Source organism: Sinocyclocheilus anshuiensis, unplaced genomic scaffold, assembly GCF_001515605.1.
Source record: "Sinocyclocheilus anshuiensis isolate Anshui unplaced genomic scaffold, SAMN03320099.WGS_v1.1 scaffold436, whole genome shotgun sequence".
Taxonomy (NCBI): Eukaryota; Metazoa; Chordata; class Actinopteri; order Cypriniformes; family Cyprinidae; genus Sinocyclocheilus; species Sinocyclocheilus anshuiensis.
Window position 1 is genome coordinate 3,366,150 of NW_015560618.1, and position 14,440 is coordinate 3,380,589.

The 14,440-nt window shown below is 35.1% G+C and overlaps 1 protein-coding gene across 4 annotated transcripts in view; it reads left to right on the plus strand.

Annotated features, from left to right (window-relative positions):
- The first annotated feature begins 3,188 nt into the window (after positions 1-3,188).
- Positions 3,189-14,440, plus strand: part of LOC107681797 (vacuolar protein sorting-associated protein 4B) — a 20,090-nt gene continuing 8,838 nt past the window's right edge. The window contains exons 1-10 of one of the 4 annotated variants that reach the window (XM_016478134.1): positions 3,189-3,267; positions 3,462-3,550; positions 4,408-4,519; positions 4,628-4,728; positions 9,669-9,780; positions 10,567-10,714; positions 11,407-11,468; positions 11,659-11,778; positions 11,951-12,107; positions 13,334-13,482. In XM_016478134.1, coding sequence (XP_016333620.1) covers positions 3,530-3,550; positions 4,408-4,519; positions 4,628-4,728; positions 9,669-9,780; positions 10,567-10,714; positions 11,407-11,468; positions 11,659-11,778; positions 11,951-12,107; positions 13,334-13,482 — 982 coding nt within the window. In that variant the 5' untranslated portion in view covers positions 3,189-3,267; positions 3,462-3,529. Of the gene's footprint in view, positions 3,268-3,412; positions 3,551-4,407; positions 4,520-4,627; positions 4,729-8,633; positions 8,858-9,029; positions 9,072-9,668; positions 9,781-10,566; positions 10,715-11,406; positions 11,469-11,658; positions 11,779-11,950; positions 12,108-13,333; positions 13,483-14,440 lie in introns of those variants that run through there. The other 3 variants (XM_016478135.1, XM_016478136.1, XM_016478137.1) reach the window with 3 other exon arrangements.

Here is a 14,440-nt window from a genome sequence, read left to right on the forward strand (position 1 = left end):
TGTTTCTAACATCTTCAATTCCAATACTGCTCACAAATCTGTTTTTAGAACAGTAAAAGCTTTTTTTTACTGTAGTCGCAATGTTATATTGAGTCACATTTATCAACAAAAAAAAAACACTGATAAAAGCATCTATACCCCCACTTTATTGGTATTTAAATAGTATATGTTTATGTTGAACTTTATTCATGAACAGATGGCCCTGTATTAAGCAGTATATAAAAAGCATTTCTGTTGCTCATGAAAACGTTTCTGAAACGTCTCTGTATTTGACAAATATTGCATGTTATTCACTTCATCTGTGATAGAGTAGCTATGCAAACACCGCCAGAGCGTCACTAACGGGAACAGAAAGTATCCGGCTTGACGTCTCCGCTTTCAATTCCGCCCCCGATTGCAAGCGGCTACTCTCGCCGATCGGTCTGCGCAACGCTGCATGAAGTCGAACACACCTTTTGTTTCCCAAAAAATGTCAGCCTCTAATACATAGGCCTACTGTAGAAAATGTCATTTCTCTTCACTCTCCCTGTACAGTCTCAGTTTTACCGCCAGATGCCTCAGTGCTTAATGTTTGGTTTCCATTGTGTCTGTTCACATATATCTGGTATATGTTATGTGTTAAATACTCGGCCACACCAAAGCAAACAGAAGGAGAGCACAAAGAGACAGGGCAACTAGAATTGAGTTCAAAATGAAATTATACAGTTTATAGTTTTAGTTTAGTTTTTATAGTAGTTATAAAAGGTATATGTATTAAGCAGTATATAAAAAGCATTTCTGTTGCTCATGAAAACGTTTCTGAAACGTCTCTGTATTTGACAAATATTGCATGTTATTCACTTCATCTGTGATAGAGTAGCTATGCAAACACCGCCAGAGCGTCACTAACGGGAACAGAAAGTATCCGGCTTGACGTCTCCGCTTTCAATTCCGCCCCCGATTGCAAGCGGCTACTCTCGCCGATCGGTCTGCGCAACGCTGCATGAAGTCGAACACACCTTTTGTTTCCCAAAAAATGTCAGCCTCTAATACATAGGCCTACTGTAGAAAATGTCATTTCTCTTCACTCTCCCTGTACAGTCTCAGTTTTACCGCCAGATGCCTCAGTGCTTAATGTTTGGTTTCCATTGTGTCTGTTCACATATATCTGGTATATGTTATGTGTTAAATACTCGGCGTGGTTTTTCAGGTCATCTTGGCCACGATCCACTGCAGTGCTGTGCTGTATCCCATCTCATGCGTCAGGCTTGATATTAAATCCTGTACAGTTTTATTGCTATGTCTATGACATAGTTCGTTTTTTGTCTTCCAGTGAGAATGGGTTGAAATGAATGTGTTTTCTTCTTCCATTGTGAAATTTGTGAGTTGTCTTGCAGTCCTGTCATTTTGGCACAGACCACCCTTACAGCCATAAACAAAACTTCAAGGAGCAAAAACTGGCTTTGGACCTTGATGAATTAAGCTCTCCCTGAATAAGAGTAAACAAGGAGTAAACAAAACATATTACGAGGAGCTTGAGATTTTGGGTTATTTAAGGTTCATCTGCTGTTAGTCTTGCAATTACAGTTGACTTGTGCCTTGTCCAAATACCCACGTGAGAGGTCACGGAAACCTTTCCAATGTATGTGAAGTATTAATAATAATTAGATATTAGGCTACATATAATTTGGTAGTACAAAAAAAGAGTTACACGTCTTATTGGTGCAAATGAGTAATGGTGATAATTATTTTGTACAACATTTGCAATTGCTTTTTATCACTAGAAGCACCAGAAAATTAAATTGTGTCATCTGTTATAGGGACTACTGAACAGACATTTAGAAGTTAATTTTAAAGGGGTCATATGATGCTGCTAAAAAGAACATTATTTTGTGTATTTGGTGTAATGAAATGTGTTTATGCGGTTTAAGGTTCAAAAAACACATTATTTTCCACATACTGTACATTATTGTTTCTCCTCTATGCCCCGCCTTTCTGAAATGCGTCGATTTTTACAAAGCTCATCGGTCTGAAAAAGCGAGCTGTGCTCTGATTGGCCAGCTATCCAGTGCGTTGTAAATCGCATCATATGACCCCTTTAAAATGCAAAGTATTGAAAATAAAAATAAATCTCTGTAAAATAAAACACTTGCATTTTTACAACACTATAAGTGTGTCCCATCAGGTAATGAAAAGCTCTACACACACTAGTGGTCTTCATGTTCACTTGAACACTTGGACCAAATACAGGAAATACGTCATAGAAGTAGTCAAGTGGTCAAGTGCAAAGACCGCAAGTGTGGGTATTTGGACAAGGCATTGGTGTTTTGGAAAGATTTATTTTCTCTGTTTCGTAAGCTGATCAACAGTGGCATCTACTGACCAGACTCAGACTGTGCATCTATCCCTTACAATTTCATTTTTCATCGATTCAAATTAAATGATCCAAACTGATTTGATAGAATCCTACAGCTTTTACACCACCATACCGCAAAATAAATAGATCAATAAGTAAAATCAGAACTAAAAGAATATATTGCTAATATAGAAGTTAAAGTATGTTTACATAAATATATTTTTGCTATTTACATTTTTAGTTGCTTATATTTTTGGACATTTTTTATCTATGTAAATATAGTTATATTGTCCAAAATATACTTAAATATAAATTTTGCATGTACTCAAAATGTATTTTAAGATTGCAAATATTTTTTCTTGCCCCTTGAAATACATTTTGTAATATTTTTTGGAATTTGAAAGTTTAAAAAAAATATATTTCATTAAGCCGTGCTGTTTAAAACATATATTTAAAATATATTTCCACCCCCCTTTTTAATTTTTTTTTTTTTTTAATTATGGATACAGAAATTCAGCATTATACATGGAGTGTATTTACAACTTTAGCCTGAAAACAGAACCAGCAATGTATTCACCGAGACAAAGGAACTGTTTGTTGACTTCAGTAAGGCAACTCGCACACCACGCGACAGCTCATAATAACTGCAGCGGTCAGCAACCTCTAGATTCCTGGCCCACAAATCTGCGATGACCTCACCTGAACAACACACCCTGAGCGTTCAGTTACACTGTTCATAATGCCTGAGGAACTGTGACATCAACACCAAAAACATTACACTGATGGGTGCTACCACTGTCAGCAGGGAGTTAGGATTTATTTGATTGTATTTTGGATTTATTTATTTATATAGCTATTGTTAAATATATTTCGTAATATCTTTAATATATACAGATTAAAAATAGAAACAAGACTATATAGTACAATATTATGTGAGTATCTGAGTAAATCTAATTCACCAATTTCTTGTTTTTCCACTAGCAAACAAATCAGCTTTTAAAGGCATTCATATATTTCAGCTATAATGATATTTTCCTCAGTGTGAGGGTGTAGAGGTCGCTGTTTGTCGTGTTGTTGTTCCTCATCATTATCATGCCTGATCTATGAGTCGACTGGGTGTTCACAGCCTGGATAATTCAACGCCAACAATACCGAAACTCAACAGAGAGCGACTTCACAACAAACCAGCGTGACATGGAGCCTACGAATTTACAGGTAAATAAATCCATACAGAAATCACGAATAAATGTCAAGACGGTGTGAATTCACAAGACTGAGTGTTGTTGTTGTTTGTAATATTTAATAGCAGATCCGTGTCCATTTTCGTTTGTAAAAGTTGTTTTGGTTGTTTAGAAAGCATGCTTACATTCACCACTCTCTGAAACATTGTCATTATGTATGAATGAAGTTAGAGTTGGAGTGATTTAAGTTATCTTTAAGTAAAAAGTTAATCGTAATGAGGACACAGGCTATGTTTTAAGACTTAGCAGTGATTCCTGAAGCCCATATGATGCCTATAAATGCTGTCTAGGTAGGCAGCCCTTTAGTTTTCGAGACACGGTCATAACCCCGGATTTTTCTAGGATGTTATCAGGTCAAGTATGACGATAATCTGAAATATGTTTTTAAGGCATCATCACCGATCCCCCCCAAAATATAACATTTAGCCTATGAAAAACAGGAAGTTCATATTTACTGGTGTATTTAAATTATCTGTGTATTATTATTTAAACCACACTATGGTCAGAGATTTATGTCTCTTGGATGTTACATTTGAGATTTGTTAATCATTAATAATCCCTATTAGACTCATGATGATCAATTAATTGTAATTCAATTATGTGCATTTTCAGACTAATTCTCTGTTTAAGTTAATTGGCACTAAATAACAATTTGTACAAGTCATTATAAATCACTTTATATGTGCAATGCAACATTATTAAATATTTTAATATGAAATGTTATTAAATGTTGTGTAATGGTGCTTTAAGTATATTTACTTCTTACACTACACTTAAATCTCTGCATAAAGTGGTGAGACTAAGCGCAATTGCACATGCTTCATTTTACAGAAAGCTATAGCTATAGCCAACAAAGCTTCACAAGAGGACCAGGCTGGAAATTATGAGGAAGCTGTTAAATCTTATCAACATGCAGTGACATATTTTCTGCATATAATAAAACGTAAGTGCATAAATATGGGGCTAACCTATTTACAACAATGTGCAATGGTCTGATCAAGTTTCTTGTAATTTTTCCTGGTAATTTATCCATTTGTTTCCATGCATTTAGGTGAACCACAGGGTAAGGATGGCAATCAGAAGATCAGAGATAAGTGTAAGCAGTATCTAGACAGAGCAGAAGAGCTCCAAGACTATCTTGATAAGAAAGAGGTTACTATAAAATTATCACTGTCTCTTTGTGTATTTATGAATATGTCCAAGCAATTTGGACCACAATAGACAATAGAGTCACACTTAAAAAACAAAAAACCCTACACTTTAAAAAAAACAACAACCTACAAATTCATATAGATCATGCAAAACCTCATGTCTACAGCAGTGTATTAAAGTTTTTTAACACATGCTGGACCTTAAGATGTCTTTGGTCACTAATATAAGTGTTGTCGAATAGTAAAAACACATTTTGACCAACAATTTAACCCACTGCAAGAACACTAACAGTGCTTTGAAGCACTGAGGCAGCATCATTCTGTGGCATGAACTGAACACATGCAGAGGGAAAATTGAGAAAGTAAATAAAAATCCTGAAGGGAAACATGCTGCGGTCAGCAAAACCACTGGACACACTGACATAGTTTAAAATCAAATGGAACATTAGAGACGTGGCCTAATGGTATAGCGTAAGTACTTCAATACATTGCGCTGTTGCACTCATATGGGTGGTGTGAGTCTGAATCTAGCTAGCAACATTTCCTGACCTCATTTCCTTTTCCTGGAAATAAAAGTGTAGTGGGCTTAGAGATTGCTATACATTATATTATATTATATTATATTATATTATATTATATTATATATTATATTATATTATATATTATATTATATTATATATTATATTATATTATATTATCACCTTTATTTATATGGCACTTTATAAAATACAGATTGTTTCAAAGCAGCTTTACAGTGATAAATAATGTTTCAGTGATGCAAACAGTATTCAGTTCTGCTGTAAAGCAGCTCTAAAAATACAATAGTAAATAGTCATTATTCAGTTTAAGTCCATTATTTCAGTTTGGTTTAATAATTGTGAAAAGTTCATCAGTTATATATTGTTTACTGAGGAAAGGAGTCTCATGAAAATACCAATGAGCTTCGCAAACTGATATGGTCAGAAAATGAAAATATGTGATTTTTTTTGTGTGATGGTTATGTGTCAGAAAAATAAACAGCAGTAGACTCAGTACATAGCCCTGGGGGTCTCCACAAGCACAAACAACATGTAGGAGCCCTGTTTTGTGTCCTGACTGTGGTCTGTTGCATATTATAGGATCCAGTTGCACACAGAGGTGCTTTGGTAAAAAAAAAAAAAAAGGTTTGACCAGGTATGCAATGGTGTCCTGTGGTTTTGCTTGTAAGTGTCTTTGTAGGGGCCTTAAAATGTGCCACTCTCTTAAAAGATGCGAGTAAGTGCAATGTGGTTGTGCATTTGAAAAACATTTTTTTTGCCAGAATATACAGATATTGTTCAATGCTCGTAAATGGAAAAAGATGTTATTGCAGTTAGAGGGTGTACTTAGGGCATTTAACAAGAAGGGCTAAGACGACATGTTAATCAGCAAAACTTTGACCTCTTGATCTCAAGTTCTGGCCGTCTAATAATAACTGGGTGTCTGGGAGGCAGGTGAAGTGGTTGTTCTGTGATTAGACAGTGACGCATTAGATGCTCTTTCACTGTAAAGTATTGTTGTTGAAGTTTATTTTTAGGGTGTTGGCTTTTTTTTTTAGGTTTGGTTCTGTTCTTTTTACAAGTAAAAGTTTTGTCCTAGCAGTATCATCAGATTAATACAGATACTGAAACTGTTTAGCCATAGCATCTGGTTAGGTTGTGGGATGCGGGTTGTTTTTTTCAAGGGACCCTGAGGGGCCACTGTATGCCCCTGTAAGATTTTGATGTGTAGCATATCTCCCAGAGGTGTGGCAATAGAAGTGTCACACAACTTTAAATTCTTTGGTGTGTCACTACACTGATGACTTCACATTTACACTGAACACCATCCTTGGTGAAGCAGACACAACCAACACACTCTTACGGTAATTTCTAACTATTTGTAGAATTGATGGCTATAAAGGTGTAGTCACACTTTTGGTGACATTTCGTGTGCAAAAAAGGTTCATTGCGTATTGTCAGTAAATATGAAGCACAGCTCACACAGAAGTCACAAATCTGCGTGCATCTTTCACTCTCATGTGAAATTCCAGCTTGCGTGAATTTCTGTTGAGATGACTGGATTACGTCCATGAATTGTTGTCAAGGAGCAGTCAGTGTGACTTAATTAGTATGAATTTGTCTGATCTCAGTCATGCATTTTTGTGCAATCTGCTTATATCGCATTGATGGTTAGGTTTATTGGTGGGGTTAGTGGTGGACCTTCATGCTTACTTTTTTTTTTTTTTTTAAATCACACATTTCCAGATGAATCCCATTATACAAATTCCTACAAAATCACCACTTTGTAAAATAGTTTTCTCATGAGATCGTGTTGCTTCCACTTCCTACAGAGATGCAGCTAAACTAAAGAAAACTTAAATCTACCAAATGGACCCTTGTCATCTAAATCCACTGTCTCTATTTAATATTTCTCAGCTACCTATATTTATAGCCCCACAGTAATTTTAAAGTGAAAATTAAAAGCTGTTGGCATTTGTACTGGTCGTTTTAGGGGATGAGATGAAAATTAAGGGGGCTTGGTGATATCAAGTTTTAAAGACAAGCATTTCTTTTTCTTTTAAATAATGTGCATGGATAAAACACAATAAGACCAGGAACTTGTATTAAAAAGGTACAAAGGGTCCATTTTGATTTCATGTTGACTATAAAGGTATTGGACCATGTATACTTTTTTTTTATTCTTTAAACTTTTGTCATATATATATCCATTGTCTGTTTGGCTACACTACATTCTATTTTTGTATTCCTTTCATTGATATGTTTTTATTTTTTGTTTACTGTGGTGTCTGGTGTTCACAACATTGTTCTAAAAGAACAATAGCAACAGATCTTGTTTATTATAGCCTGCCATATTGCAATAGGCTATATCTGATAACGTTTAAGCAATGATATGGTTCATGCCTGTCTGTGACCTTTCAGTTTGACAATGGAAACACTTGTTTATAGCTCAGTTATCTCACTGATGACTTCAGACTTTTGGTAGCTATATCACTATAGTAACACACTGGCCTCTTTAGATGTGAATGTGCACATTTCTAGTAGCCTTAAACCAATATAATAATACAGAAGAGACTGGAGTTAGTCACACTTTTTATTACAGTGACTAATTCTCAGGGTGGGCTGGGAAATATAGTTTGCTGACAGGGTAAGTTGTCATGTTTGGAAGCTGTCGTTAATATTAAGATCTAATATTAGAGAGAAATGTCTAATTAGGCGATGAGAATAATTCATTCGACATGCCAGAAGCATATTTAATTAAAACTTAATGTAATGTGTGGCAAATTATAAATTCAATGATTTGACAAACAGAAATTTTCATTATTAAACTGGATAAAATTAAAACACATGCAACAACTTGTCCACAAATTACATTTGAAACAAAAACGCCTTAAAAATGAGCCAGTGAGGTTTTATTGTGTTCACTTATTTACCTAACAGATATTACAGAAATATTTTGATGGTGTAAAAAAATGAAACCAACATCAACACAAAACCAGACATGCAAGCATTTCTGTATTTGGATCAGATTTCTGTGATAACTTCTCTTTGTGTCAACTTTACTGAATCTCCCAGATAATCAGGGCAAATTAATTGTCTTTAAGTAACTGTAATCACTGTAACTATTTAAAATATTACAATCAAATGGTTGCATATGATTTGTACAACATCTGTTTATTATTATTTTTGATGTTTGGTGGCATCAGCTTGAGAGAATCCTTCTTGTTGTTACCTACAGTAATATTTAATATATCAAGTACAATTTTTATTACGCAGGAATGACTTTTTTTTGTTTTTTTTTTTGTTCCTGAAACCGGAGGCGTTTGTAAGGTCGCGCCAAATGGGCGTGTCTCACACGTATGACGCATGACATTTTTGCAACACGTGAGCGTGAAGGCGGAAGTGACATTCGACGTTTTAATACGGAAGTGTTTTTTTCCTCTGTTATTCTCCGCTCTCAAAAATAAGTATTGAAAAATCATAAATTTACAATCCTCGTTGTTTGTTTGTAAAAACGTGACAGTTTGTTAATATATCGCTGTCTTTATATTTCCGAAACGCCGTTCGTTCTTGATTTTTTCAGCCCCTATGGCTGCCAACAACAACTTGCAGGTAAGTTGGAAACAAATAGAGTTTATCAGACCGACAGCAAGAACTTTAACTTATGGATTTACTTAAGATAAATATTACGTTTTATCGTATCTGTAAATTCATATACTTGAAGGCAATGTTTTTGTTGTAAATATAAATAAATGGTCGCCTATGTCTTGCTAGCACATCGTTCTTGATTTTATCAGCCCCTATGGCTGCCAACAACAACTTGCAGGTAAGTTGGAAACAAATAGTTTATCAGACCGACAGCAAGAACTTTAACTTATGGATTTACTTAAGATAAATATTACGTTTTATCGTATCTGTAAATTCATATACTTGAAGGCAATGTTTTTGTTGTAAATATATAAATAATATAAATAAATGGTCGCCTATGTCTTGCTAGCACACTCGTGTTTTCTTTAACTTCTGTCATATAATCTAAATATACTAACAAACCATTATGGTCGTAATCACTCTTGATTGTATGTGAGATTATAAATGTTATTTTGAATGTTAAGGGGTTGATCATTGTTTAGTTTGAAGTTTAGCTCTGCCTTTTGTTTTGTGCTCATGAATACAGTTGTAGTACATCTATTACAATTTGGCGCATTGCTCTGGTCTCTTAAGCATTATAGGTTTTCTGTGGTGAACAGATGTCACATTTATCATTTTTTTGTTTGAGAATTAAGGTGTGATGAAGTCTTATTTATGTGCTTTCATACAACTGACTGAAATTCCCTCACACTGCCCTTATGACAATACAACTGGATTAATTAGTTAATAGCTACATTGCATTTTCTGAAATAATGCTATGATATTTACCACTCAGAAAGCTATAGATCTGGCCAGTAAGGCAGCTCAGGAGGATAAGGCGGAAAACTATGAAGAGGCCCTGCGTCTATATCAACATGCTGTTCAATATTTCTTGCATGTTGTCAAATGTAAGTATGCAGCAGAAAGCTGTTTATATCCGTCCATAAAAAAAGAATGATTTTAGCAATAGAAACAGACAAACATTAAAGTCCCTATGAAATCAAAATGAAAGTTTTTTGGGTGTTAGTATCAATATGTTAGTCTTACGGTTATCTATAAGGCAGTGTGCTCCAAAACAGTGACTAAATTCCACGAGTTGGCGCAGACCACAAAATGTATCGGAGCTAGGGCTGCACGATTAATCGAAAGCGATTGTCATGCGCATTTTTATAGTAATGCCGGTTCTGTAATCAGCAGGATATCATCATCACGTGCTTTCAGATGGAGCAGAATTTACTACACATAGCTGTAGTTCACTGACAAGTTACACAAAAAAATCGCAGACTATTTTATTGCGCGATTATGAAATTGAATAAATCGTTCGCGATTATAAAAGCTGTTTGCATAGCTTCTCAGTGAACTACAGCTCTGTGAAGTAAATGCTGCTCCATCTGAAAGCATATGAAAATACCACATTTAATAACATATTTGTACTCCAAGTAACGCTGCGTGTTTCTAAGCATTTCATGGGACCTTTAAGCATATGATTTCTATTTTACTATTTGTTTGTAGTTTGCTAAATGTTTATATATATATATATATATATATATATATATGTATTGCTGTAGCGTTACATATGTTCTAATTAGAGTGGTAATTTATCAGTATGTTAATGAAAAGGCATTGCAGCATTTGACACAAGAGTGGCAGCTTTCAGTCGCCTCTATACATTTAACTATGTCTTTTTTGTAAAGATGAAGCACAGGGTGATAAGGCCAAACAAAGCATTCGGGCCAAATGTGCCGAATATCTAGACCGGGCTGAGAAGCTGAAAGAATACTTGAAGAAGAAAGAGAAAGCCCCAGCGAAACCAGTGAAGGAGTCTCAGTCCAGTGACAAAGGGTGGGTGCTGGTGATTAGTAGTTAGTTGGATAAATACGAACATACACATACATTCATTTGAAACGTGTGCTTGATTTCTGTGAATCAAAATTAATTAATTGCTAGTTGTTTTTGAACACAATACCGCTTAAAAAATAAATCTAACCTGGCTCTGATGGACACTAATAATACACAGGACTTGATCATTTGACCCATATTTGAAAATGCATATTCCTAACTGCTAGCATGTGCTCTCATGTCTATGCAAAAACGTGTTAGCAACTGAGACTGTGAACTTCCCCCTTTGCTGTTGTGCTATTTATATAACCAATCATTAGTTTAGGGTTGGTTAGATTTTTACATCAAAACAGTAATATTGTGAAAGAATATTACAATTTAAAATATTTCCTTTTTAAAATGTCATTTATTCCTGTGATGTGCAGCTGAATTTTCAGCATCATTACTGCAGTCTTCCTTCAGAAATCATTCTAATATGATGATTTACTGCTCAAGAAACATTTCTGATTGTTAGCGATGTTGAAAACAGTTTCAGTCATACATTTAATTTCAGGTTTCTTTGACTTTAAAAGAAAGCCATAATTTGAAATAAGTATTTTGTTACGTTATATATGCATTTACTGTCACATTTGACCAATTGAATGCAACCTTGCTGAATAAAAGTTTTAGTTAAAAAAAATTATTTTTAACCATAGGAATGAAAGTGATGGAGAAGGAGAAGATCCAGAGAAAAAGAAATTTCAGAATCAACTCTCAGGTAAGTGATTCCCTATCCTAGTCTTCTAATTTTTTATCAGTTTAGTTACATTTTGTAGTATGTTTTATTACTTGTAGTCTAAAGTAATACTAAGAAAAACAGTACCTTTTTGGTAACACGTTTGATGTTTTTTTTAGTTTTAATCCCAAGAAATCTCAGCTGAATCTGATTGACTGATCTATTATCACAGGAGCCATTGTCATGGAGAAGCCAAACATTAAATGGAACGATGTTGCCGGGTTGGAAGGGGCCAAAGAGGCTTTGAAAGAAGCTGTCATTCTGCCAATCAAATTCCCACATCTCTTCACAGGCAAGTGGCTATATCGGTATCAACCAATGGGCACTGCTTTCATATAACGCTCTGGGTATTCAGTGATCAGCAGTGCCAGTATGGAAATATCAAAACTGCAACTGAACCATTACCCTGTAAAAAGAAACTGTTGAAAGAAGACCTCTAATAATGCAAATAGTTTCTGTCTCAGGTAAAAGAACTCCCTGGAGGGGCATCCTTCTCTTTGGGCCTCCTGGAACAGGCAAATCTTACCTGGCCAAAGCGGTAGCGACAGAAGCCAACAATTCCACCTTCTTTTCCATCTCCTCCTCAGACCTGGTATCCAAGTGGCTGGGAGAGAGTGAAAAGTGAGTCTTGTGAGGAATGCTGCCGGTTACCTTTACCTGTTTTAGCAGTTTAAGTTTCTTTCCAGTGTCTTTCTTGCTTACTCTTTGCTCCTTTTACTTTTGTATTTTTCTCAGATTTTAATTTCAGCGGATAAGCACAATGTTCAAATTAAAACATTTTGGCATCAGTACAACACATTTTTGGCAATCAACAAAGTGAACATATGAAATACGTTTTTTAATGAAATATGTTTTGTTAAAATTTGCTATGGAAGGTGAATAGTGCAGGCATTTCTAAATCAACAGGCCACAATCAGTAAACAATACTGTAGCATAGGGATGGGGGTAAATGTTGATTCAGAAATTCATAATCATAAATGTTAAATTAGCTGTTAATATTTCGGTTTATTTACAAAGCATATACTGTACAAAATAATGGAGATATTGTGCAACAATGCAGAAACTGCATTGGAGTGTGCACTGGCAGCTGTGGTTTTTGTGCAAATCATTATATACAGGAGCTTTCAGATTTTTTTTTTTTTTTTGCAGGTTGCGTCATGATCTGGTTGACATTTAAAGGGGTAGTTCATGCAAAAATGAAATTTCTGTCATCATTTACTCACCCTTCACTTGTTCCAAACCTGAGTTTCTTTCTTCTGTTGAACACAAAAGAAGATATTTTAAAGAATGTTGGTAACCAAACAATTGCTGGTAGGCATTTACTTCCATAGTACTTTTTTCTTCCTTAATTTGGAAGTCAATGGGGACCATCAATTATTTGGTTACACACATTCTTCTAAATATCTTCATATGTGGTCAAAAGAAATTCATGCAGGTTTGGAACAAGTAGAGGGTGGGTAAGTGATGACAGAATTTTAATTTTTGCATTAACTATCCATTTAAAGCGATTTGTTATTTCATTTACATAGAATGCAATTCAACTTGATATTTCCAAACCTATTTAATTGCAGCTTTTTTATGGGATTGCTGAACAGTATTTGATATCAAGCAACCTTGACTCACCAACTGACATATGAATGAATGCCAAAAAGCTTATTAAAACATTTAATTCATTTTGGATTTGTAATGATTAGTTTTCATGGCCACACTTCCAGATTCTCTACCTTCTATTAAAAAATGAACCAGAGTGAGGTCTAGAGTTTTGATTGGTTAAAGTTGCTTGTCATCTGATTAAATGGGTAAAAAGATTCCCTGCGATGTCTAAACGGTTCCTTTCATCCCCTCAGGCTGGTGAAGAATTTGTTCACTTTGGCTCGAGAGCACAAGCCCTCTATTATCTTCATCGATGAGATCGATTCACTCTGCGGCTCCAGGAGTGAGAATGAAAGTGAAGCAGCACGCAGAATCAAGACCGAGTTTCTGGTTCAGATGCAAGGTGAGCCTTTTATGCATGTTACGACCGTTTGTGTCAAACCCTGATCCTGGATGGAGTTTAGCTCCAAACCTAATTAAACACACCTTAAAGAAACTAAAATTATGGGTTATTGACTACACTGTGTTTGTCTGAAATGCATTCCAAACCAGCAGTGATGCAAAATCTTTTAATCAAAATCTGTTTCATTTTTGTCTAAATTGCATCGTTTTTTTTTTTTTTTTTTTTTTTTTATTAAAATTTGTTTCCCCCTTTCTATGTATTTGGTGTGTTTTAAATATATGTATGTGTGTGTTAAGTGTTGTATATGTGAAGCACCACTAAAGTCTGAATTAATTGCCCCAAGGGGCTATTAAAAACTGTAAGCTCTAATCATCCAAATTAAAACAAAAAAAAACTTTTGAAATGTTTTACTTTACATGTAATGAATCTGGAATATATGAAAGTTTCACTTTATATTTGTTTTACCTCAAAGTAGGGATGTTCATTTCGGTTATTTTTCCCAACCGACGCTTGTTAACCGACAAGATTATTTTAAATTAGAATTGAATTAAATTAGAAAGGATAAGTGTCTGTGACCCATTAAAAATATATTAAACAAACAAGCACGCAAGTCCTATCACAACAGAACAACAGAATAAGTGCTCTAGCGTGCAAGAGAACTGCCGCTCCCCGCACAGGTGCAGTCTTTATAATCAAATAGCGCACCCTCATTGGAGAAGCCGCGCGTTGTCGTCACTAAGCATCTTGATGATTGACAGAGAATTAGACCACTCAGGTACCCGTGTCGCCCTGCTGAAAACGAAAGTAAAGACAGAGAAAAAAGGAAGGGGAGGGAAAAACAAACACCGTACCCAAAACACATCATAATTAACATGGGACGTAACATTTCCCGGGGATTCATTTTACATGCGCAAAAAGCAGCAAACAACAGAACATGAGGATTCACATGGTCATCATA